This window comes from Phocoena phocoena, chromosome 7, assembly GCF_963924675.1.
Source record: "Phocoena phocoena chromosome 7, mPhoPho1.1, whole genome shotgun sequence".
In the NCBI taxonomy this organism is placed as follows: Eukaryota; Metazoa; Chordata; class Mammalia; order Artiodactyla; family Phocoenidae; genus Phocoena; species Phocoena phocoena.
In genome coordinates, this window is record NC_089225.1 from 81271975 (window position 1) to 81298892 (window position 26918).

Genomic DNA, 26918 nt, shown 5'->3' on the forward strand with positions numbered 1-26918 from the left:
CGTAAGTAATTTTAAGGATTTGGTTTTAGAACAAAACAGAAAAAGAAGTTAGCACTCAATATTTAAAGACTACTGTATCTGAATGATGAAATTCTACAGAAGAAAATATTGTGGTCTACTTCTTAGAGAGACATAAGTATAAAATGTTATGTTGAAAGAAAGGTTCTAATCTAGGTGAGACTTAAAATGGTATTGCCATAGGAAAGTCCACGAATCACTGTTAACTTCTTAAAATTGGATGCACACAAGGAGGGTAAAACAGGGAAATATAGCTACAATTTTGTTTTGCATAATTCTATATATAAAAATTCTGTCATAAATCTCAACATGAAGCCATCAGCAACTATCCTAATTTTCCTTATATTTCAATAGCTTTTTATACTTTTACATAAGAGATCCATATAATATAAAAAAGAGAATAAATTGCTATTCAAGTATAGAAAAAGATTTAACATTCAAAACCATAATGATGGGACTTCACTGGTGGCGCAGTGGTTGAGAATTCGCCTGCCAATGCAGGGGACACAGGTTTGATTCCTGGTCTGGGAAGATCCCACATGCCACGGAGCAACTAAGCCCGCATGCCACAACTACTGAGCCTGCATTCTAGAGCCCGCAAGCCACAACTACTGAGCCCGTGTGCTGCAACTACTGAAGCTTGCACGCTCTAGGGCCTGCGTGTCACAACTACTGAGCCTGCATGCTGCAACTACTGAAGCCTGTGAGCCTAGAGCCTGTGCTCCGCAACAAGAAAAGCCACCACAATGAGAAAGCCTGTGCACTGCAAAGAAGAGTAGCCCCTTCTCACTGCAACTAGAGAAAGCCCATGCACAGCAACGAAGACCCAATGCAGCCAAAAACAAACAAACAAACAAATCAAAACAAAAACCATAATGATGACCATTCACAGGTTGCAGACAATTCACAGGTTGCAACAAATGTTGCCACAGATTTTGAGACCCGTCTGTGGCCCAAAGCAATAACCCTGTCAACACCTTGACCCCCAAAACACTCTCAAACATGCACTTAAAACAGGAAAGCAACCACAGCTGTTGACAAAAGTACTTTATGTGCTCAATTTTAAGACATCTTTTTCATTTTTTCTGAAAATGGGATATGATTATTAGAAATAGGAGTAGTGGGTTGTGATGTAGTTATCATGGCCTACACATGCACCAACTTTGCCAAATCACAGAACATTCAAAGAGAAGGTGATATGGCTGAATCACACACTGGGAGGAGCCATCAGTCACATGCCAAACATCTCTCTGTCAAAACTTCCAGCTAACTCTTAAGAGAAGCTTTTTGATGTCTAGCAATATGCAATTCAAATAAGGAAAATATGAACTATAAGGTTAGGAACTGTGGGAGAAATAAAAAGATTCTTCAAAATGTGAGTTCTAAAGACACGCAGAAGTCATATTCAAGAGTATGGATTTCAGAAATTAGTATGTCAACATAGTGACATGCATAATAGTTTATGGCCAAAAGTGATTTCAAAGAATCTTTTCTAAGTTTAGAGTCGGACAGTGAAGGCTTATACTTCAACTTTGATTATGATAGAGGGAAGAAAGTGTTATATAATTTTACGAGTAAGGTACACCACGGTCATTCTGTAAAAACAAAAGTGTATACATGAATTATTCTTATTTTCCCCCTAAAAAGGTGGTGTTAAATTCATCATATATATATATATATTTTTTTTGTGGTACGCGGGCCTCTCACTGTTGTGGCCTCTCCCGTTGCGGAGCACAGGCTCCGGACGGGCAGACTCAGCGGCCCTGGCTCACAGGCCCGGCCGCTCCGCGGCACGTGGGATCTTCCCGGACCGGGGCACGAACCCGTGTCCCCTGTATTGGCAGGCGGACTCTCAATCACTGCACCACCAGGGAAGCCCCATCATATATTTTTTAATCAAGAAAATGTATTAGTACACAATAGGAACTAGAGAAGAGACACAAGAGAAACTCTCATTTCACAGCCACTAATTCTTCTGATAGTGTTTAGAAAATAAATATAACTGTGAGAGAATACCACAATATTTGATAGTTCTAAACATACATAGATCTTCACGGCCCATACTCTCTCTATAGCGCCCAAAAGAGAAAACAGACTTTTCTGGTTCTCAGCCTAGATATTAGGTCCCACCTGTGTGTGTGTGTACGTGTATGATTGATGAGTATGTTTGTTTTTGTTTCTATGGTTTATTATTTTTTGGATGAGAGAGAGATGTGGGATCAATTATCACTCAAGGTTCCCTAAATCTGACAAAAATATAATTATCTGAAGAGTTTAACAAAAATACTGGTTCCTAGGCCCCATTCTCAGTTTCTAAGTTAGTGGATCTTAAGTGGTGCCCAAGAATCAATGTTTTAAAAAAGTATCCCAGGTAATTCTGATGTAACTAGCGTTTGGGAATCCCTAGCAGAGACATTTTTTCTGTGAATCAGGATGTTTTCCAAAATTTCAGTGATTATTAGAATGCTTTTCTGACTCATAAAAATGAAAAATTCATGAATATGTTTATCAGAGAGGAACATTTTCTACACATGCTTTTTGACATTAAATAGTTTTCATATGAAATAAAAAATAATTTGTACAGGTTTATTGAGGTTTAGTCATACATACCACATCACCAAATGGCACCAAAGTTGGTGCCTCAGGTGTTACTTCTGGTTCTTTACTTTCAGACCCTTTCAGAGTTTTTCTCAGCATCTACAATGTAAATAAATTAAGACTTTATAAGGCAGAGAAGAATATAATTAGAAAAGATATTATACTTCAACAAAACTTTTATGAGCATCTAGTATCAGGTATTATATATTTTATAACTTATATTCTATGACTTGAAAACGCCTCACTAAGTTTATCATTAGCAGAGAAACGAAATGTGTACAATTAAATATAAAATAATTAAGAGAATTATGAGAGAGGAGAGAAGTACATAATAGCATAAACAATGAGTGCTCCTTGTTAACTAAAAATGATGGCCTTAATCTAATGTGGACTAGGTCCTGTATCCCACAAATGGCAGTAATCCTGCTTGCAAATTATTCCAATATTCCTTCAGTTATCAGCCACTGAAGGAACTGGAATTTAATCCTTTGGAATAGTAGGTACAGTGGAAAGGAGTAATGAACAGATGGCTTTTGGTTTTTGGTTGTGTGATCTCATCCAGAGTAACCCTACTAACTAATATTTCTGGGCTAATAATTAACTTTGTTCTTAAGGGCTCTGGTCACAACACATGATGGTTAGCGTTTAAAAATTACAAGACATTTTAATATAGACTTGTATAGTAGAGTAAAGAGAAAGGGATGGGAGGGGAAAGGAGAGGAAGGGTGAGGGGAATAGTGAACAAACCGTCTATTAAAAATCTAACCTGAAAAGGAGAATTGTATTTATTCCCAACTTTCGCAGAACTTGAATCAACATGGCCTTATTTCCAAACAATAATTTCCCAGGAACCTTTGTCGTTATGTGTCTTTCAAGAATCACTTGTTTAATTTTTATAGTATGTAATAAATCCTTATTATGTTGAAAATTTTGTTTTAAAGTACAAAACAAATACTTCCAGTGTACTGAAAACATTTGTTTTATACATCTTGGATCACTTTGTTATTGCTGCACCTGACTGGCTTAATGTGTTTTTTTTTATATACATGATTAAATCATAGGTTAAGCTAACTGAATGACAATTACTGTACAAAAATTGTTGTATTTTTTGTATTGTTGCAAATACAAAACAACAATTGTTGCAAAAATATCAATCTGTGGACAGTGTATGTGTATTTAATATGGAACCTCATATTTTCTAATGTTTTAATGATCTTATTATGGAAGTCTACTTTGAATATGCATTTTAAAAAATACAAAATAATTGGGGAAAAATCCTTTAGAATACTAATACTCAATTTATCCTTAACAACCTGGTATTTTATACTTAACAATCCCTCGTTTTCTTACCTTTTCACTTTTCCTTCCTCATATGAGCAGAGCTCTCTCCAATGGCAGCAGCATGAACAAAACAACTCTTTGCCAAAATTCTATTAGAACCTTGAACAAAACTTCTAAAGGCTAGTCTCATAAAGCCTCTGATACCACCTAGAATTTCTCCTGAACCTGCAGAGAATTTTAATTTCAGTTAATTCCACTATGCCTTTCCTCTCTGCTGCTTTTGGCCCCCAAAAGCAGAAGTTCCTCGTGGCACTTCTATTTTAAAGTCTGAACATTCACTCACATTGCTCTGCACTTCCTCCCCAGTGGCCTTTCTGGCCCACTCTCCCCCATTCCTCAGTTTCTTTGAAAACCTACTAGCCTACATGATTACCTTTTCCTAGGATGCTCCCACTCCTAGCACTAATAGCAAGCTCACTATCCTTACATCAATTAACATGCACTAATGTGCTGGCAGGACTATATGCCTGGCATTTTGCTGATTCCAGCTTGAGACGTTCCTGCCCTTCAGAAGTTCAGGCTGGCGTTGAAGACACGTAACAAAACAATGACAGTTTCACTATAAGAAAAACAAATGCTGAGAAGAGAGAGTTTTATCTTTACTCATTCTCTGCACAGATCTTATACGTGGAAAAAGAATGATTTATTCGATTGGTCAGACACTGCCATTCATTGTACAAGCTACAGGTGCATGGAATTCTTAAGTCTAAAAGAGATGTTTTAAATTGTCTTTTTCCCTGCCCAAGCTAAGGAGCAATGACTCCTTTTCACACTCTGTGGTTCTCTGACCCCATGAAACAAGACCACTCACAGCAGGGACCAAGGATTATTCTCTAGAGTAGCAGGAGAAAATATCAGAATTTTCCAACTTCTTTAACAAATAAGAAAGTAAGCACATAGAGACGACTATGAGCAGTAGACAAATATTCTGAGTAAAAGTGTGAGTTTCACACTCAGAGGGGTTCATATCAGGGCCCTCATGCTTTCAGGGTATTGCGTTTGCTAGTTAAGTGGGTTGACCAATTACATTACCTTGAATAGTATTTAGTCTACTTTGCAAATAGATGAGAACTGATCGCAAGAAATTTCATGGCAAAGCAGTTTTAAAAGTTGGCAAACATAAAGATGCATCATGCAGTTTGGTTTTATAAAAAGATAAATGTTGCAATTTGCTAAACTTTCCTGTGATGACTGTCAGTAGTATATAAACTAGCAACTATTTTAAAATATATACTTCTCTGTCCTTTCAGAGTAAGGTGGTGACATTTTAATGAGTGTGAAAATAACTATCTTTTTGAAATAAACTCAAGTTAAGAACATCTTAAAAACTATTGGAAATATCTCCTTCTAATGTAATTTTATATGTGTGCAAATGTGTTATGAGTATCCTAGAAGCTCACAGTATCACATTTTAAAAACTTAGAAACACTTTTCTTATTTGTTTAAAAATCTCACAAATGAAGAGTTTCAGCAGGTTAACAGACCATTTTTCCTTTTAAATATAAAAAAATGCAATGCCTTCCAAAGAGTTTACCAGAACTAATTAATCAGAGAAGTAACAGTTTACTCAAAAACTGTGAGCTAAAAACTTTGGATAACATAATAGAAATGAAAAATAAGTACTGTGATTTACTAGGCTCACCCAAGATGCATCTCTTCCATTTGGAACTTCAAATCTTTAAAGGTACCTTTCTCAAATATAACAGCATTAAAAACCAAATACTGAAATAAATTTGCCTTAGAACCAGACCTTCAAATCACTACATCACAAAGTATTAAATCATGCTTTTCTAAATAAAATAAAATAAAATTTTAAAAAATCATGCTTTTCAAAAACAGTGATGCTTATTGAGTTTTGTACCACTAATAAACAAAATATAATTAAAATCATTTTTAGAAGTATTGCTTATTTATCATTTTTAATTTTTGTATATTATAGAATTTATTAAGTAAATTGCAGTACATTTATGTAATATATAAATAAATATATAAAACACTGGTGATAAATGTTCGTATGTTTTTTATTGATAAGATTGTGCAATCAAAGAAATTTGGAGAATACTGCTAAAAAGTCAGATCTAGGGCTTCCCTGGTGGCGCAGTGGTTGAGAGTCTGCCTGCCAATGCAGGGGACACGGGTTCGTGCCTCGGTCTGGGAAGATCCCACATGCCGTGGAGCGGCTGGGCCCGTGAGCCATGGCCACTGAGCCTGCGCGTCTGGAGCCTGTGCTCCACAACGGGAGAGGCCACAACAGTGAGAGGCCTGCGCACCGCAAAAAAACAAAACAAAAAACAAAAAAAGTCACATCTAGATGCCTATGCCTCGCTTTCCTAAATCTATCTTTCTGGAGTCTTTAAGCTGCCAGTTCCCACCTGTATGCACACCTCGGCACAGTCTGCTCAGAATGAAGGAGGCTCACTTTCTCCATTTGATAGCTCCACTGCCTTCAATATGAGATGGAGGTAAGAATTCCATAATAGTTTTCAGTTTTGACTCATCACCAGAAAGCCTTGGATAAAGCTGATATACTTAGTTCCCTATTTGGCTGCCCACTTTTCTGAAAATACTAATGGTCACAACTCTGGAGCAAAAAAGGAACAAAGGTTAATATTCCAGTACCAAGCCCCATTCAGGATGCCTACAAACTATCTCTTAAACACAGGGCAAATAAGGGGAGTGAGGAGAAAGAGTGTTAAGGAAGGAGATGATGATACTTCAAGTGGGTCTGAAGAAGTAAAAAATTAAGAACTAGGGGGAGAGGAGCCTAGACAAAATAAATAAGTGTAAAAGCATAAAGAAGTAAGGCACAGTTTATATTATGCCATATTTATATACTATACATAATTATATTATACTTAAGTATACATGCTTATATGTAAATAAGTATACATACTTACATATAAATATTATATTATTTTATATTTATATTATGTAATATTATATAGCATATAAGTTTATATTATATATAAGTATACTATATAAATATATATAATTCATTTCCTCAAATTAAGCTATAGTTTAATGCAATCAAAATCAAAGTCCCAACAAGTCTTCCTATGGAAACTGATGAGCTTTTCCAAGACAATCTCAAAGAAGAAAAACAGGATGACATAAAATTAAAGAAATAAAGATATTATTTCTTAATCTCTAATGGCATTAGCACAAGGATAGACAAATGCACCAAAGAAACTGACTAGAGAGTCTGGAAACAGACCCACACATTTATGGACATTTCACTTGTGACAAGGATGGAACCACAGAATAGTGGGTCAAAAACATTCTCAACTGGGTTAAATAGAAATCTCCACACAAAAGAAAGAAGGAAGGAAGGAAGGGAGGAAGGGAGGGAGGGAGGGAGGGAGGAAGGAAGAAAGGGAGGGAGGAAGGGAGGGAGGAGGGAGGGAGGGAGGAGGGAGGGAGGGAGGAAGGAAGGAAGGAAGGAAAGAAAGAAAGGAAGGAAGGAAGGAAGGAAGGAAGAAAGAAAGAAAGAAAGAAAGAAAGAAAGGAGGGAAGGAGGAGGAGAGAGAGGAAGAGAAGAAAAAAGAAAAGATCAAAAGGAAAAAAGAGGAAAAAAGACCTGACTTGTACCTCACAGTACACACACACAAAATCAGTCACAGGTGAATTTGTAGATCTCAGTGTGAAAGGAAAAACAATTAGAAGATAATATAGGAGAATATTTCCATGACGTTGGGGTAGACGATTTCTAAAACAGAACACAAAGAGCAATAAACACAAAGAAAGTCTGATACATTAAGCTACATTAAATTTAGTAACTTCTACTTATCAAAAAGACACCATTAAGAAAGTGAAAACATAAGCCACTGACTGATTTTTGCAACATGTTTAGTATAATTGACAAAGGGCCTATAACTAGAATGTATACACAAATTTATACAAACTAATAAGAAAAAGGCAGACAATACAACAGAATAATGGGGAACATACTTGAACAGGCACTTCACAGAAGAGTTATAAGATCACTAATAATCATTTGGAAGGGAACACACCCTCATTAGTCATCAGGGAAATGAAAGCTAATACCACAAAGCGATACCACAACACATCCCTGAGATGGCTAACCATAAAGAGACTGACACTATCAAGTGGAAGGATTTGGAGTATCTAGAACTCTAATACACTGCCAGTGGAAATATAAGTTGTTATATTTTCTTTGAAAAACTTTTTGGTATTTTGTACTGAAGTTGAACATATACATACTAATGACCCAGAAATTCCACTCCTAGATATATTCCCAACAGAATGTAGGCATATGTATAACATGTACAAGAATGTTTCAAACTATTATTCACCATAGCCAAAAAATAGAAACAACCCAAATAACCATTAACAATAGAATGGCTCAGCTCCCAGCACCCCACCCGCCCCAGCGAGTGAGCAGACAAGCCTCTCGGGCTGGTTGGCCTATGGTCCAAGAAGAATTTGAGGTCCTGAGGACCAGCTACCCCTCAGGGTAGTGTTTTTCCTTATGGCAAAGTTTTAAAAATAGAGGGAGAAGATCTTCAATTAAGATAGAACTCAAAAGATACCTACATTCTAGATTAAGAGTCATTTGCCTTTGGCACCTCAGGCTGGTGCAACTACACACTGGCCTCTGCTGCCACAGGGTCACCCCGCATTCCGTACCCCTCCCTCCCCCACCCCCCGGCATGAGTGAGCCAGAGCCCCCCAGAAGCAGCTGCTCCTTTAACCCGCTCCTGTCTGAGTGAAGAACAGACACCCTCAGGCGACCTACAGGCAGAGGCGGGTCCAAATCCAAAGCTGAACCCTGGGAGCTGTGCGAACAAAGAAGAGAAAGGGAAATCTCTCCCAGAAGCCTCAGGAGCAGCGGATTATATCTCCACAATCAACCTGATGTACCCTGCATCTGTGGAATACATGAATAGACAACGAATCATCCCAAATTGAGGAGGCAGACTTTGGGAACAACGATATATATATTTTTTTCCCTTTTTCTCTTTTTGTGAGTGTGTATGTGTATGCTTCTGAGTGTGATTTTGTCAATATAGTTTTGCTTTTACCATTTGTCCTAGGGTTCTGTCTCTTTTTTTTTTTTAATTACTTCTTAAAAATTTTTTCTTAATAATTTTTTTTATTTTTTACTTTAATAACTTTATTTTATATTCTTCTTCCTTTCTTTCTTTCTTTTCTCCCTTTTATTCTGAGCCATGTGGATGACAGGCTCTTGGTGCTCCAGCCAGGCAACAGGGCTGGGCCTCTGAGGTGGGAGAGGCAAGTTCAGGACACTGGTCCACAAGAGACCTCCCAGCTCCACGTAATATCAAATGGCGAAAATCTCACAGAGATCTCATCTCAACGCCAGGACCCAGCTCCACTCAATGACCAGAAAGCTACAGTGCTGGACACCCTATGCCAAACAACTAGCAAGACAAGAACACAACCCCACCCATTAGCAGACAGGCTGCCTAAAATCATAATAAGGCCACAGACACCCCAAAACACACCACCAGACGTGGACCTGCCCACCAGAAAGACAAGATCCGGCCTCATCCACCAGAACACAGGCACTAGTCCCCTCCATCAGGAAGCCTACACAACCCACTGAACCAACCTTGGCTACTGGGGACAGACACCAAAAACAATGGGAACTACAAACCTGCAGCCTGGGAAAAGGAGACCCCAAACACAGTAATTTAAGCAAAATCAGAAGACAGAGAAACACACAGCAGATGAAGGAGCAAGGCAAAACCCCATCAGACCAAACAAATGAGGAGGAAATAGGCAGTCTACCTGAAAAAGAATTCAGAATAATGATAGCAAAGATGATCCAAAATCTTGGAAACAGAATGGAGAAAATACAAGAAACATTTAACAAGGACCTAGAAGAATTAAAGAGCAAATGAACAGTGATGAACAACACAATAAATGAAATTAAAAATTCTCTAGAAGAGATCAACAGCAGAATAACAGAGGCAGAAGAACGGATAAGTGATCTGGAAGATAAAAAAGTGGAAATAACTACTGCAGAGCAGAATAAAGAATGAAAAGAATTGAAGACAGTCTCAGAGACCTCTGGGACAGCATTAAACACACCAACACTCGAATTATAGGGGTCCCAGAAGAAGAAGAGAAAAAGAAAGGAACTGAGAAAATATTTGAAGAGATTATAATTGAAAACTTCCCTAATATGGGAAAGGAAATAGTTAATAAAGTCCAGGAAGCACAGAGAGTGTCATACAGGATAAATCCAAGGAGAAACACACCAAGACACATATTAGTCAAACTATCAAAAATTAAATACAAAGAAAAAATATTAGAAGCAGCAAGGGAAAAACAACAAATAACACACAAGGGAATCCCCATAAGGTTAACAGCTGATTTTTCAGCAGAAACTCTGTAAGCCAGATGGGAGTGGCAGGACATATTTAAAGTGATGAAGGAGAAAAACCTACAACCAAGATTACTCTACCCGGCAAGAATCTCATTCAGATTTGATGGAGAAATTAAAACCTTTACAGACAGGCAAAAGCTAAGAGAATTTAGCACCACCAAACCAGCTTTACAACAAATGCCAAAGGAACTTCTCTAGGCAGGAAACACAAGAGAAGGAAAAGCCCTACAATAACAAACCCAAAACAATTAAGAAATGATAATAGGACCATACATATCGATAATTACCTTAAATGTAAGTGGATTAAATGCTACAACCAAAAGATATACACTGGCTGAATGGATACAAAACCAAGATCCGTATATATGCTGCTGAGAGTGTCTTTTACCCACTTCAGACCTAGGGACACATACACACTGAAAGTGAGATGATGGAAAAAGACATTCCATGCAAATGGAAATCAAAAGAAAGCTGGAGTAGCAATTCTCATATCAGACAAAACAGACTTTAAAACAAAGACTATTACAAGAGACAAAGAAGGACACTGCATAATGATGATAGGATCAATCCAAGAAAAAGATATAACAATTGTAAATATTTATGCACCCAACATAGGAGCACCTCAATACATAAGGCAAATACTAACAGCCATAAAAGGGGAAATCAACAGTAACACAATCATAGTAGGGGACTTTAACACCCCACTTTCACCAATGGACAGACCATCCAAAATGAAACTAAGTAAGGAAACACAAACGTTAAAAGATACATTAAACAAGATGTACTTAATTGATATTTATAGGACATTCCATCCAAAAACAACAGAATACACTTTCTTCTCAAGTGCTCATGGAGCATTCTCCAGGATAGATCATATCTTGGGTCACAAATCAAGCCTTGGTAAATTTAAGGAAATTGAAATTGTACCAAGTATCTTTTTCGACCACAATGCTATGAGACTAGATACCAATTACAGGAAAAAATCTGTAAAAAATAAAAACACATGAAGGCTAAACAATACACTGCTTAATAACCAAGAAATCACTGAAGAAATCAATGAGGAAATCAAAAAATACCTAGAGACAAATGATAATGAAAACACGATGATGCACACCTATGGGATGCAGCAAAACAGGTTCTAAGAGGGAAGTTTATAGCAATACAATCCTACCTTAAGAAACAGGAAACATCTCAAATAAACAACCTAACCTTACACTTAAAGCAATTAGAGAAAGAAGAACAAAAAAAACCCCCAAAGTTAGCAAAAGGAAAGAAATCATAAAGATCAGATCACAAATAAATGAAAAAGAAATGAAGGAAAGGAGAGCAAAGATCAATAAAGCAAAGGTCAAATACCTTCTTTGAGAAGATAAACAAAATTGATAAAACATTAACCAGACTCATCAAGAAAAAAAAGGGAGAAGATTCAAATCAATAGAATTAGAAATGAAAAAGGAGAGGTAACAACTCACACTGCAGAAATACAAAGGACCATGAGAGATTACTACAAGCAACTACATGTCAATAAAATGGACAACCTGGAAGAAATGGACAAATTCTTAGAAATGCACAACCTTCCAAGATTGAACCAGGAAGAAGTAGAAAATATGGACAGACCAATCACAAGTAATGAAATTGAAACTGTGATTAAAAATCTTCCAACAAACAAAAATCCAGGACCAGATGGCTTCACAGATGAATTCTATCAAACATTTAGAGAAGACCTAACACCCATCCTTCTCAAACTCTTCCAAAATATTGCAGAGGAAGGAACACTCCCAATCTCATTCTATGAGGCCACCATCACCCTGATACCAAAACCAGACAAAGATACTACAAAAAAAGAAAATTACAGACCAATATCACTGATGAATATAGATGCAAAAATCCTCAACAAAATACTAGCAAACAGAATCCAATTACACGTTAAAAGGATCACACACCACAATCAAGTGGGATTTATCCCAGAGATGCAAGGATTCTTCAATATACGCAAATCAATCAATGTGATACATCATATTAACAAATTGAAGAAGAAAAACCATATTATCATCTCAATAGATGCAGAAAAAGCTTTTGACAAAATTCAACACCCATTTATGATAAAAACTCTCCAAAAAGTGGGCACAGAGGGAAACTACCTCAACATAATAGAGGCCATATATGACAAACCCACAGCAAACATCATTCTCAATGGTGAAAACTTGAAAGCATTTCCTCTAAGATCAGGAACAAGACAAGGATGTCCACTCTCACCACTATTATTCAACATAGTTTTGGAAGTCCTAGCCACGGCAATCAGAGAAGAAAAAGAAATAAAAGGAATACAAATTGGAAAAGAAGAAGTAAAACTGTCATTGTTTGCAGACGACATGATAGTATACATAGAGAATCCCAAAGATGCCACCAGAAAACTACTAGAGCTAATCAATGAATTTGGTAAAGTTGCAGGATACAAAATTAATGCACAGAAATCTCTTGCATTCCTATACACTAATGATGAAAAATCTGAAAGAGAAATTAAGGAAACACTCAAATTTACCACTGCAACAAAAAGAATAAAATACCTAGGAATAAATCTAAGAAGACAAAAGACCTGTATGCAGCAAACTATAAGACACTGATGAAAGAAATTAAAGATGATACCAACAGATGGAGAGATATACCATGTTCTTGGATTGGAAGAATCAATATTGTGAAAATGACTATATTACACAAAGCAATCTACAGATTCAATGCAATCCCTATCAAATTACCAATGGCATTTTTATGGAACTAGAACAAAAGATCTTAAAATTTGTATGGAGACACAAAAGACCCCGAATAGCCAAAGCACTCTTGAGAAAGAAAAACGGAGCTGGAGGAATCCGACTTCCTGACTTCAGACTATACTATAAAGCTACAGTCATCAAGACAATATGGTACTGGCACAAAAACAGAAACATAGATCAATGGAACAAGATAGAATGCCCAGAGATAAACCCACGCACCTATGGTCAACTAATCTATGACAAAGGAGGCAAGGATATACAATGGATAAAAGACAGCCTCTTCAATAAGTGGTGATGGGAAAACTGGACAGCTACATGTAAAAGAATGAAATTAGAACTCTTCCTAACACCATACACAAAAATAAACTCAAAGTGGATTCGAGACCTAAATGTAAGACCGGACACTATAAAACTCTTAGAGGAAAACATAGGAAGAACACTCTTTGACATAAATGACAGCAAGATCTTTTTTGATCCACCTCCTAGAGTCATGGAAATAAAAACAAAAATAAACAAATGAGAGCTAATGAAACTTAAAAGCTTTTGCACAGCAAAGGAAACTATAAAGAAGACGGAAAGACAACCCTCAGAATGGGAGAAAATATTTGCAAATGAATCGACAGAGGATTAATCTCCAAAATATATACACAGCTCATGTAGCTCAATATTAAAAAAACAAACTACCCAATCCAAAAATGGGCAGAAGACCTAAATAGACATGTCTCCAAAGAAGACATACAGATGGCCAAGAAGCACATGAAAAGCTGCTCAACATCACTAATTATTAGAGAAATGCAAATCAAAACTACAATGAGGTATCACCTCACACCAGTTAGAATGGGCATCATCAGAAAATCTACAAACAACAAATGCTTTAGAGGGTCTGGACAAAAGGGAACCCTCTTGCACTGCTGGTGGGAATGTAAATTGATACAGCCACTATGGAGAACAGTATGGAGGTTCCTTACAAAACTAAAAATAGAATTACCATATGATCCAGCAATCCCACTACTGGGCATATACCCAGAGAAAACCATAGTTCAAAAAGACACATGCACCCCAATGTTCACTGCAGCAGTATTTACAATAGCCACGTCATGGAAGCAACCTAAATGCCCATCGACAGAACAATGGATAAAGAAGAAGTGGTACATATATACAATGGAATATTACTCGGCCATAACAAGGAACGAAATTGGGTCATTTGTTGAGACGTGGATGGATCTAGAGACTGTCATACAGTGAAGTAAGTCAGAAAGAGAAAAACAAATATCATATATTAATGCATGTATGTGGAACCTAGAAAAATGGTACAGATGAACCAGTTTGCAGGGCAGAAGTTGAGACACAGATGTAGAGAACAAACATATGGACACCAAGTGGGGAAAGCCACGGGGGTGGGGTGGGCATGGTGGTGTGATGAATTGGGCGATTGGGATTGACATGTATACACTGACTTGTATAAAATTGATGACTAATAAGAACCTGTTGTATAAAAAAATAAATAAAATTCAAAACTTCAAAAAAAAAAAACTAATACTAAACTAGGGGCTTCCCTGGTGGCACAGTGGTTGAGAGTCCGCCTGACGATGCAGGGGACACCGGTTCATGCCCCGGTCCGGGAAGATCCCACATGCCACGGAGCGGCTGGGCCCGTGAGCCATGGCCACTGAACCTGTGCGTCCAGAGCCTGTGCTCCGCAACGGGAGAGGCCACAACAGTGAGAGGCCCGCATTCCGCAAAAAAAAAAAAAAATCACCACAAACTTGGTAGCTTAAACAACAAAAATTTATTCTTTCACAGTTTTAAGGGCCAGAAGTCTAATATCAGTCCCCCTGGGCCAAAATCAGACGTCAGCAGGGCAATGATTCCTCTAGAGGCTCTAAGGAAAAATCCATTCTTGCGTCTTCCAGCTTTTGGTGACTGGCCAGTGTTCCTTGGCTTGTGGTCACATCACTCCAATCTCTACCTTTGTGATCACATTGCCTTCTCTTCTGAGTGTGTCCAAATCTCCCTCTACTTCTCTCTTATAAGGACATTTGTGATTACACGTAGGGCCCATCAGATAATCCAAGATAATCTCCCCATCACAAAATCCTAAATTTCACTGCATCCGCAAAGTTTATTGCCATATAAGATAACTACTGACAGCTATAAACAGTTTTATGCTAACAAATTAGACAATTTAGATTAAATGGAAAAATTCTTACACATATTACCAAAACTGAATCAAGAAGAAAGACCTATAACAACTAAAGAAATTTAGTTAGTAATTAAAGCTCTTCCTACCAAGCAAATCAAAACAAAAACAAAAAAACTTAGGCCCAGATTTTTTCACTGGTGAATTCTATAGAATACTTAAGAAATAATAACAATCCTTCACAAACTCAGAGAAAAAAAATAAAAAGAAGAGGAAAGAACACTTCCCAAGTTATTCTATGATGTCAGTATTACATTAATACCAAAGCCAGACAGACATCACAAGATGAGAAAACAACAAATCATTATCCCTTATGAATACAGAGGTAAAAATCCACCACAAAATATTAGTAAACTAAACCCAACAACATATTAAAAAGGTCCATATACTATGACAAAGTGGGATTTTTCCATCTGAAAATCAATGTAATAAAATTAATGTAATAAGCCACATTAATAAATGTGTCCAGTAAAGGACAAAAATCACATGATCATTTCACTAGATGCAGAAAATGTATTTGACAAAATCCAAAATGTAGTTTTAATAAAAAACTCTGAACAGACTAGGAATAGATGGGAAATTCTTCAACATCATACTCAATGGTGAAAGGCTGAATGTTTTCCCCTTAATATCAGTAAGGCAAGAGTGTTCACTCTCTCTACTTTTAATCAACATTATACTAAAGGTTCTAACCAGTGCAGTCAGATAAGAAAAAGAAATAAAAAGTATCCAGATTTGAAAGAAAGAAGTAAAACTGTCTTTATTTGCAGGTGACAAATTCTGTATATAGAAATTCCTAAGAAATCCACTAAAAAAAAAGAAGAAGAAGAAAGAAACTACTAGAACTAATAAATGAGTTCAGCAAGGTCTCAGGATACAAGGACAAAATATAAAAATCAATTACATTTCCATATATTAGCAATGAACAACCTGGAAATGAAATTTAGAAAACAATTACATTAGAAATAGCAGCAAAATAATAAAATACTTAGGAGTAAATTTAAAAGAAGAAATGTGACTAGTACACTGAAAACTACAAAACATTCCTGAGTGAAATTAAAGATCTAAATGAATGGAAAACATTCCATGTTCTTGGCTAGAAAGATTCAATACTGTTAAGAAATCAATTCCCAAACTGATCTACAGAGCCTACAAAATATACAAACCACTAGCTAACTTAATCAGTATATGGGGATAAAATGCAAATAGGAAAGGACAAGACTTTTGAAAAATCATAAAAGACTATTTGCAGACCTGCAAATATATTTTAAAACCTAAATGAAATGTATAATTTCCTAAGGAAATACAATTTAACAAAATTGATCCTGTTAGCGGTAAACAGTTCAAACAGACCACTTTCCATAAAAGAAATAGAAGAAAGCTAGCAATGAGCTATCACCACAAAAAAGTGCCAGGCCCAGGTGGTTTCACAGGGAATTCTACCAAATTCAAAAACTAGGTATCCCATGGCACCAATAAAGAAAATTTTTTTATTTTTTTATGAAGCATAGCACTGATACCTAAACCCATAAAGAAAATTATAGATGAATATAACATAAATATTGATACAAAGATACTAAACAAAATAATAAAAACAGAATATCCAGCACCACAAAGAAAATAATATGCAATAACCAAGTGGGATTAATTCTAGGAATGTAAGTTGCTTCAATATTAGGAAATTTATTAATATAAAACACCGCATCAACAGATGTAAGGAGAAAAATTATGCAATTATCTCCATACATGTTTAAATGGCCTCTGACAAAATTCAACACCCTTTCCTGTTAAAACACTCAAGAAAATAGGAATTAAGCCAGTCTTGAAGCTACTATTTCATTTGGTAGGGAAACATTGGAGGCATTTACAAAGATCAGGAACAAGGCAAGGTTGCCTACTGTCTCCACTACTATTCAACATGGTACTGGTGGCATGAGTCAAAGTAGTTAGGTAGGAGAAATCAACTAAAGGCAAGAGAATTGGAAAAAAAGAAGTAAAACTATCTCTATTTGAAGATGATCTGATAGTATATCTAAAATCCTAGAGAATTAATAACAATACTAACTCAAATGTTTAAAAAAATTAAACAAAGAAGGACATGAACTTAACATACAGAAATCAACAGCTTTAATATACATAAATAATTAGAAGATACAAAGTAGAAAAAGCCCCACTTTAAGAACAATCTTAACAACAAGTGTGCAAAACTCTTACGAGGAAAACTTTAAAATACTTCTGAAAGTCACAAAAGTAGACTTGAATAATGAAAAGACATCTCTTGTTCTTGAATAGGACAGGTCAACATCATAAAGATGTCAGTTCTACCTAACATCAATTTAATGCAATCTTTATTTTTAATAAAACAAGCTTCCTTGTTGAGATAAACAAGTTAATAATAAAGTGTTTTTATTAAAAGTGAGAATAGGGCTTCCCTGGTGGCGCAGTGGTTGAGAGTCTGCCTGCTGATGCAGGGGACATGGGTTCGTGCCCGGTCCGGGAAAATCCCACATGCCGCGGAGCGGCTAGGCCCATGAGCCACGGCCAATAAGCCTGCGCGTCCGGAGCCTGTGCTCTGCAACGGGAAGGGCCACAACAGTGAGAGGCCCGCGTACCGAAAAAAAAAAAAAGTGAGAATAGTCAGGAAATCATTGGAAAAGAAAACTACAAGGGCTGGGGGAGGGGTGGGGAACCAGTCTTACCAGACATTAAAACATACTGTAAGTCTTTAAAATAAAATAGTATGGTCTTCAGTACTTTTCCCAAGGTGTATTCATGAAATACTTGAAATGCCTACTAAAAATGACTGACTTTAGGAAATGCTGTATTCCATATTCCCTTCTTCAATATTCATAGGGCACTTAGCATGTTAAAGATTCTTGCAATAAAGGAAATATCTTTGCTTAAAAAGGTAGTATGGTCTTGGTACATGAACTGATAAACAGCAATGGAATAGAACAGGAAGTCCAGAAAAAACCAAATACATGTGGTAGCTTATGTATAAAACTTATGTATACAGGTGGCATCTCAAAACACTAGGGCAAAGATGGACTTTTTAAAAAATGAATGGTGTTGAGACATCTATTTGGGAAAAGAAAAAAAATTAAATCCAGACCTCGTACCACACAGTGCAAATAAATCAGGGATCTAAATGTAAAAATGATATGCAAGTACTAGAAGGGAAAATAGGTAAATCCCTTCATGACCTGGGCATATGTAAACAGTTTTTAACTAAGACACAAAATTCAGACGCAATAAAAGATTATAAACTTGACCTCATAAAATTAAGAATCTTTTGCATAGCAAAAAGTACCATAAAAGTCAAAAGACAACTGTTGAATTGTGAGAAAATATTTGTAACACATATCACAGATGCAGATCTAATATCCCCAATAAAGAACTTTTGAAAAACTGAGGGGGAAAAGAAAAATGATAGGAAAATGACTCAAATGGGCAATTCACAAAAAAAAAAAAAAAAGATTTTAAAAGGGACTTTAAACATATAAAAAGATATGTTATGGCCTCATTTCATGCTACTCTCCCTCTCATTCACTATGCTCCATGAACAGTCCAAGCTATAGAAACTTCACACTTTTTTTTTTTTTTTTGCGGTTCGCGGGCCTCTCACTGTTGTGGCCTCTCCCGTTGCAGAGCACAGGCTCTGGACGCGCAGGCTCAGCGGCCATGGCTCACGGGCCTAGCCGCTCCGTGGCATGTGGGATCTTCCCGGACCGGGGCACGAACCCGTGTCCCCTGCATCGGCAGACAGACTCTCAACCATTGCGCCACCAGGGAAGCCCCACACTTGTTTATTGCTTCGTATGCTCTCTGCCTCCATCTCCCCACTCTTTAAATGGCTAGCTTCTTCTCATTTTCAGGTTTTCACTTAAAAGCCACCTCCTCAGAGGCCTTCTCTGATCGCCTATCCAAAGTCCTATCTGTCCCTCCACAATGATTCTCTATCATAGTGCCCTTTTATTTCCTTAGAACAACAGCCTAATCTGTAACTGTCTCTCCAATTCAAATGTTAGCTTCCAAGGGAAGGTGCTTTGCCTGTCTTGATCACCGTTGTATCCTCAGTGTCTAGCACAAAGCTTGATACATATTTCAAAGTAAATAATGAGAGATTGGGAAATAGCATAACAGATTTCAGGATTTGGGAGGCGAAACTCAGAGTGAAGGCAAGGTCCAAGATGTAGAATTGCAGTAAGCTGCTGAAAGGAATTAAGGCCATTCAAAGAACTGATGTCAAGGTGAGGGATAATTATCCACATTTTCACTAAAGTCATCAACTACAATATCCCTTGATCTGAGCACTATCTCTAGCTAATCCTTCCAGTTCTCTCAGTAATTTACATTTGATAACCTTTTAAAAATCTCATTGAGACCTCCTTTCTCTTTCACCCAGTTTATAAACTCTTCTAGCTCCACTTGCCTCCTTCTGCAGCCTACATCCTCAGTGTATAATCCCCACATCAATGCCTAGCCTTTTCCTCTATCTGCAGTAATTCTCAAGCATGAATCTAAGCATCACTTGGGATAGTTTAAAATATGAGCATATTCCCAGGCCCCCACTCTTCTGGATTCAGTAGGTCTAAGGTGGAGGTCCAGGAATCTAGGTTATAACAAGCACCCCCAGAATGTTTGGATACCGGTGATCCAAAGATAAAATAAACACCGCTCTGGATGAAGAGATGCCCTTCTTCCTATCCCCGCAGAACACCTCCACCTGTACTCTAGAGCCCATACTTTTCCATCCCTTCAGAGATCTTACTTTATTGGCCTCGCTCCCCACTACATCTGTAATCTCAGCTTAAATCCTGATAGCCAAAACTATTTTTTCAGCAAAGCACATCTGATCCATGTCATCCCCCTGCTTAAAAACCAACCGTTTCCTATCACCTGTGGCAGTGGTTCTCAACTTTGAATATACTTGAAATCAAATGTGTTCTAAGCACTATCTACAAATTACTGTTTTCCAAATATACTGAGAAATGTGAGACATCTCTGAGAGATGTATTTGTTTCCAAGTTTTAAAAAACTTGTACGGAAATTACTAAACATTTTGTACAGAAAATACCAGACACATTTATATAGCTGTTCTTATTACCCTATGATAATCCGCTTTCAAGAAATCATGTGCCATACACACACACACACACACACACACACACGCGCGCGCGCGCCAAGAAGTCATAGAAAAGACGACCTTTTGCCAAATATATAAAGTTCCATCTGTGGTGTACTGATGCATAGACAGCATTTACTAAATTGAAGAGGGTCATCCATTCCATGTTCAACGATCTACATCATGTATCTTATAGTAGTTGTTATAATAATTTAAATAGCATCTATTTATCATATTACTCTAAGTTTACTGTATAATAAACATCTATGTCACGTAAACTCATTCCTCTGGATCTGTATCTGAAAAGAATTCATTTATGAGATCATTATAACTAAATCCAAGTGCACATTTAATTTCCTAAATTCTTTTGGCTGGTCTACCAAAATGTTAAAATATTCTATGGTCAAATAATTTGGGAAACCAAACTCGGGTAAACAATGTACCTTGCATATATGTGCCCTACTCTTTTTTGAATGTATGTAGATGCTGTTTTATCTATTAGCAAATTCCATTAACAACACTGCCACATGGTAGCTTTTTTATCATTACAGATTTTCCCAGTTGGTAGATACTAAAGAGCCAGCTACTTTTATTGTGGAGAGATTTCTTTTTTTTAACAACAAAAAGGTACCCTCATACTCAAAAAAATTGGAAACCACCATTCTACAGAATAAAAGTCCAAATTCCTTAAGAGGACATACAACAAACACCTCCTATGGCCTAGATTTCCAAACATACTTCTCTTAACACAAACTGTGCAATTTTTTCTCGTATTATCCTAAAGCTAAACCTTAATATGCTCTCAATTTATCATAACAGTGAGTCAAGATTCTAAGTGTTTAGAATTAAGACGGTACTTTACACATCAAGTAATTCAACTCCTTAAATTTATAGAAAAGTACATCACCTTCTTGTGTACCATTTGTTTCCTGATAAATACTGTACTATTTTTTAATAACTTAAGACCAATAGAGAATGTAAAATTTCCTAATAATACTCTAATGAACTTTGAAAAAGTGAGTTTCAACTTGATTCCTCTTTTCCATTTCCTCTATGCTCTGGCAGTACCACTAAATGGTAATTAAACTCAAGAGTTTCACACACTTCAAAAACAAATTTACCTAATTAAGAACAGGATGCCAATAATTCACTTTGCAGATATGATAGAGTTTTGCTCCTACAGGTTTATCTGTAAGAACCTCAGGAATTGAAAACAGAGGTAACTAAGGTTTCTGGAGTTTAGCCCTTTAACCATACAAATGAATTCCCAATGATGATAATGATGATGATGACAGCAGCTAACATTTATTAACTCTTTACTCTGGACTGTATTAAGTCCTTCATATCACTACCTCCTTTAGTTTTTCAGACAACCCTCTAAGGTAGGTAGTAATTACTGTCTTCACTTAACAATTAATAAAACGGGGCTCTGACAAATTAAATAACTGTCAGGGTCCCACAAGTAAACTTTTCCTCAGGTGTTACGGCTCTCCAAAACGAGCGCATGTTTCCCTCCCTCCCATCAGCACGCATTGACCCCTTGGTCCTTCCCAACCCTCTAGGTGGTCTGGTAGGGAACAAACTCCTCCACCAGGCCTCCCACTTACATTCATCAGCCGGTGCCCAGGACCATCCTTGGCCTCGTCTTTGGGCCGATTCAAGGTCTTGCCCTGCTCCTGGATGTTACGGGTTGCAGAAGAGAACTCCGACCCTCTAGCATGTGTGTTTTCCAAGTTGGTACGGGGAATCCTCTGAAGTATCGGGGCTGTGTACAGGGAATGGACCCGCCCGTTGCGGTTATGTGCTGTGTTGGAAACCTTGCCCATGTTTCGGGGCGGCTCCATCCCTCCATCCGCAGCTGGGCAGGTCTGCGCACTAACCAACCGACGACCTGCTACTGCGCAGGCGCAGCCCTCTTCCCGCCTTTCCCACGCTTTTCCTGTGCACGCAGCAACCCACCAGCACTCCGCGTGACCCACACGTTCGCGCCAGGCTTCTGCCCCTGGCTGGCTTTGGGGGCGTACTAGTTAAGCGAGCCTGCAGGGTCAGCGGCAAGTCCTTGCCCAGGCCGTTTAAGTCTCCCTTTGAAGGAAGTCAGAGCAAGCTTGTGGACAAGGCTCCTCAGCACGGGGGATTGAACTTGGTTGTTTCTTGCCTGCTCCTTAACCCATCATAAGCCCTCTTCTCCCTACACCTCCTTACATTATCCCCTGAGCTCCAGATGTTATATTTCCAACAGTCTACATGGACATCTTTACTCGACTGTCCCACAGACTCATAACACAACACGTTAATATTCATCTTCCCTCTCAGACCTCTAATATGTTCCAAACGTATTTAATGTAGCAATGTCATATCCACAAAAGCTTAAAACTTCAGACACAGTTTTGAATTCTAACCCTAAATATTTGAACCCTACTCTTTCTCTTTATGGCACCTCGTCTAGGACATCTCACACACAGATGACTGGAATGGTTTACTCATGGGTCTCCTGGCCTGCTGTCATCCACTCTTTCCACTGCTCCAGTGTTAATACAGCTTACCTTTTAAAGCATACAAAATCACAAACTTTCAGAGTTTCTTTATTGGCCACAAAATTTTAATTCTGTAATATGTAAAAGCAGGGACTCCAAAATGCCCTTTACACCTCAGGATCATTACTTATGGCCATTCTATATGGAATCTATTTTTCTTTTATTCAAAGGCCACCTCAGAGTTCAGCCTTAAGTTTTATAGCCCCATACACATACCCCCAAAGCAGAATTAATTGCTGTCTCCAAGCTGCTACTTGGCATATCCCTATTAGTATATTAGTGGGCTCACACTATTAGAATTAGTTGTTAATTTCAAAAGAGAGTTCTTTGGGGGCACTTTTACTCTTCAGGGTTCATGGCACAATACCCCAATGCCCTTGATACATGTTTGCTGTCATTCTGAGTCTGTGCTGTGTCATGTTTAATCACTGTTCAAAGAGACTTGCTGTCCACCAGCACACTCTGACTTCCTTAGGGTTCATGTGATGCAACAACAAAAATCTAACTTAACTCTAATCAAACCTCTAGCCCTAGCCTCCAGTCTACAGGAAATTAAGGAGGTAGAGAAACAAACTCAATGATACTTTTACAGGTTAAAAAAAAAATCAAACAAATAAAAATGTAGCTGGGACTATTTTTAAAAACTGGTTTGGATTCTTCATACACACACACACACACAAAATATCACGGGGGAATGTAGAATGGTATGGCCTCTCTGAAAAGAGTTTGGTAATTTCTTTAAAAAACTAAGCATGCAACTACCATACAACCCAGCAATTGCACTCCAGGGTGTCTACCCCAGAGAAATGAAAACTCACATTCACTCAAAAAGCTATACACAGATGTTCATAGCAGCTTTGTTCATAATAGTCAAAAAGCGGAATCAGCTCAGATGTCCTTTGACAGGTAAGTGGTTAAACTTCAATACATACCTTGGATCATGGCTTTGCAATAAAAAGGAATGAACTATGGCCATACAGCGTGGGTTAATCTCCAGGGAATGCGCTGAGCAGAAAGAAGCTAATCCCAAAAGATTACATACTGTACGATTCAACTTGTAACATTATTAAAATTACAAAATTTTAGAAATAGAAGACATTAGTGATTGCCAGGGCTTAGAGTTAGGGGTGCAGGGAGGGGATGTGGGAAGGAGGTTGTGTTTATAAAAGGGCAGCATGAGAGATTCTTATGGTTTTTGGACTTGTTCAGTACCTGGGCTGTGGTGCTATATAGATAAACCCTACACAATTGATAAAATTGTATAGAACTTAATATATACAGACACACACAAGTGTGTACAAGTAAAACTAGGGATATGTAAAACTAGGGATATCTGAACAAGATTGGTAGATCATGTCAGTGTCAATATGCTGGTTGTGATATTATACTATGAATTTTGTAAACTGGTATTTGGAGGCACTGGCCAAGTATACAAAGGATTACTCTGCATTATTTAAGTTGGCATGAATCTACATTTATCTCAGTAAATTTTTCAATTAAAATATATCATGGGGGGGTTTCCCCTGGTGGCGCAGTGGTTAAGAATCTGCCTGCTAATGCAGGGGACACGGGTTCGAGCCCTGGTCTGGGAGGATCCCACATGCCGCAGAGCAACTAGGCCCATGAGCCACAAGTACTGAGCCTGTGCTCCGCAACAAGAGAGGCCGTGACAGCAAGAGGCCCACGCACCACGATGAAGAGTGGCCCCCGCTTGCCACAACTAGAGAAAGCCCTCACACAGAAACGAAGACCCAACACAGCAAAAATAAATAAAATAAATTAATAAACTCCTACCCCCAACATCTAAAAAAAATAATAATAATATCATGGGGGAGAAAAGATGAGACCATTTTAAATTTAGATAACAAACTGAAATGCATAAACCTTGACTAGATCTTAAGAGACAACTGGGGAAATTTGAGAATGGACTGAAATTATTGTTTTTCCAACTGTTTTAATGATATTGTGCTATGCAGAAAAATGTTCTTTTTGGAGGATGTATGCTTAAATATTTGGGTGAAGTGACATGATGTTAGCAACTTACTTTCAAAAGATTTAGCAAGAAGAAAGGATGTATAAAGAAAGAAAGCAAATGAGGCAAAAATTTAACAATAATCTAAGTTGATATAGATTACAGTTGCTATTACATTAGTCTTTCAACAATTTTACATTTGATAGTTTCCAAATAAAAATCCCTCAGAGCTCACTCACGTGTATAGCCTTTTCTTTGTCTCCACTTCCACCAGTAGAAATCCTATCCATCCTATAAAGGACCTGCACATACCCCTTACCTGAAATACTTCCCTAGATTCTTCAACTCCTATGCCTATCTCTGTCTTTTGACTAGATTATGAGTCACTAAAAGACAGGTACCATGTTTTATTCATTTTCTTTCTTTTTTTTGTCCTCTCACAAACCTAGCAATTTGATCAAGATCAAATCATCTATTGCAATCCAAGCTTCGTTTCATAATAAATTACAAATGGTACACGTAGGCCAGAGATCCCAAATGCTGGCTAGTCTACTGGCTATATCACAACCACTTGGCATACCTTTTTCTAAAAGACAGTGTTCCAGGTACCATCTCAGACCCAATGAATCTGAATCTCTGGGAATGGAGCATAGAAGCCTATATATATTTTGTTCTGCCTGCGGGGAGTGGGGAGAGGCAGGTATTAATTACTGAATATTTTGCACCCAAAAAACAATGACAAAAACCCCACTGGGGATCTTGCTTTTTGACACCTCAGGAACTCTACTAAGTATACCACTCTACCCAACATGTGATGTATGGAGAAAGGTGAGAAAAATTATGATTTTGAGCCAATCATGGAGACATACATTAGCAACGAACTTCCTCCAAGTTTCTCAATCATCATGGCCAAAAGTTTTTTGATAGATACCACTGTGTTTTCCTTGATGAAAAATTTGTACAGCTCCATCAGATTCCACGGACTGGGACATGGACATCTTTGGGGGACAATATTCAGCTCTCCAAAATCCCCCACATCGGTTCTTTCATGTTTCTCCTTGACGACATTGTTCAGGCGTGGTAAGCTTCAGCTCTAATGAGCGTGGCTTCCCTGAAGTTTGCTGGCTGGGAGGATCATGAACTCCTGCACTGCCAGCTTGATGCCAACATGAAAAGCATTGCTGATCACAGTGAAAGCTGGAACAGGCAGGATGACTTCAGGATTGCCAGTGGATTCACAATTCTGTGACAGAAAGGGAATTCCCTTTTCAGCAGCTCTGGCCTTACAAAGAGCAAGATATTCCTAGTATGGTGTGCGTACCACATTTAGACATGTGCTCAGAGCCATCCAACTCCATCATCAATTTGTCACTCCTCTTCTGCTCCACAGCATTCAGTGGCTTGCTAACAGGGCAGGCCCAGTTTTACTGAGGTGCTCAAGAGCCTCTGAGACACCTTTTCCCACAGTGAGCCTTAATGCCTTGAGCTCTAGGTCTCATACCAGTTGAGGCATCACTGGATACAGCTCTGAAGAGACCTCTTTGAGTGCAGGACCCACCTGAAGAGTGGGACTTCCGTGACAGCCAAAGATCTCTCTGACAAAGAGCTAGAGATTAGGTATAGTGAATTTCTACTCATACTTCTTGTCATGTAAAAAAGAAGCAGGGGAAGGGGTCTGCAGAGGTCAAGTGAGTGTTAATAGGTTCGCAGGCCTCTCCTTTATCCTCCTGAGCTCTTGGCCTACTTGGCTTCTCTTCTGCAATATATGTTTTTTTAAAGCTCCCTAAATGATTCTGATGTGCAACCAGATACGGGAACTACTGGTACAGGTCTTCAAGAAAAATAAACTTTTACGATTATAAAACTTTTCAAATAAAAGTTATGTTTCCTTTTTATTAGCCATGAAATAAAGCATCTTTCAAGCTAAATTACATTACATTAGACTTATTACATGATACACAACCACTGAACCAGTTTCAAAAACAA

At 37.8% G+C, this 26918-nt stretch overlaps 1 protein-coding gene across 1 annotated transcript in view; it reads right to left on the bottom strand.

The window, feature by feature from the left end:
• LOC136125752 (cation channel sperm-associated targeting subunit tau-like) overlaps positions 1 to 22270 on the bottom strand; it is a 75140-nt gene extending 52870 nt beyond the window's left edge. The window contains exons 1-2 of the mRNA XM_065880730.1: positions 22034 to 22270; positions 2629 to 2715 (exon numbers count right to left, since the gene is read on the bottom strand). Of these exons, the coding sequence (XP_065736802.1) occupies positions 2629 to 2715; positions 22034 to 22270 (324 nt within the window). The remainder of the gene's footprint in view (positions 1 to 2628; positions 2716 to 22033) is intronic.
• Between the last annotated feature and the right edge of the window lie 4648 nt (positions 22271 to 26918).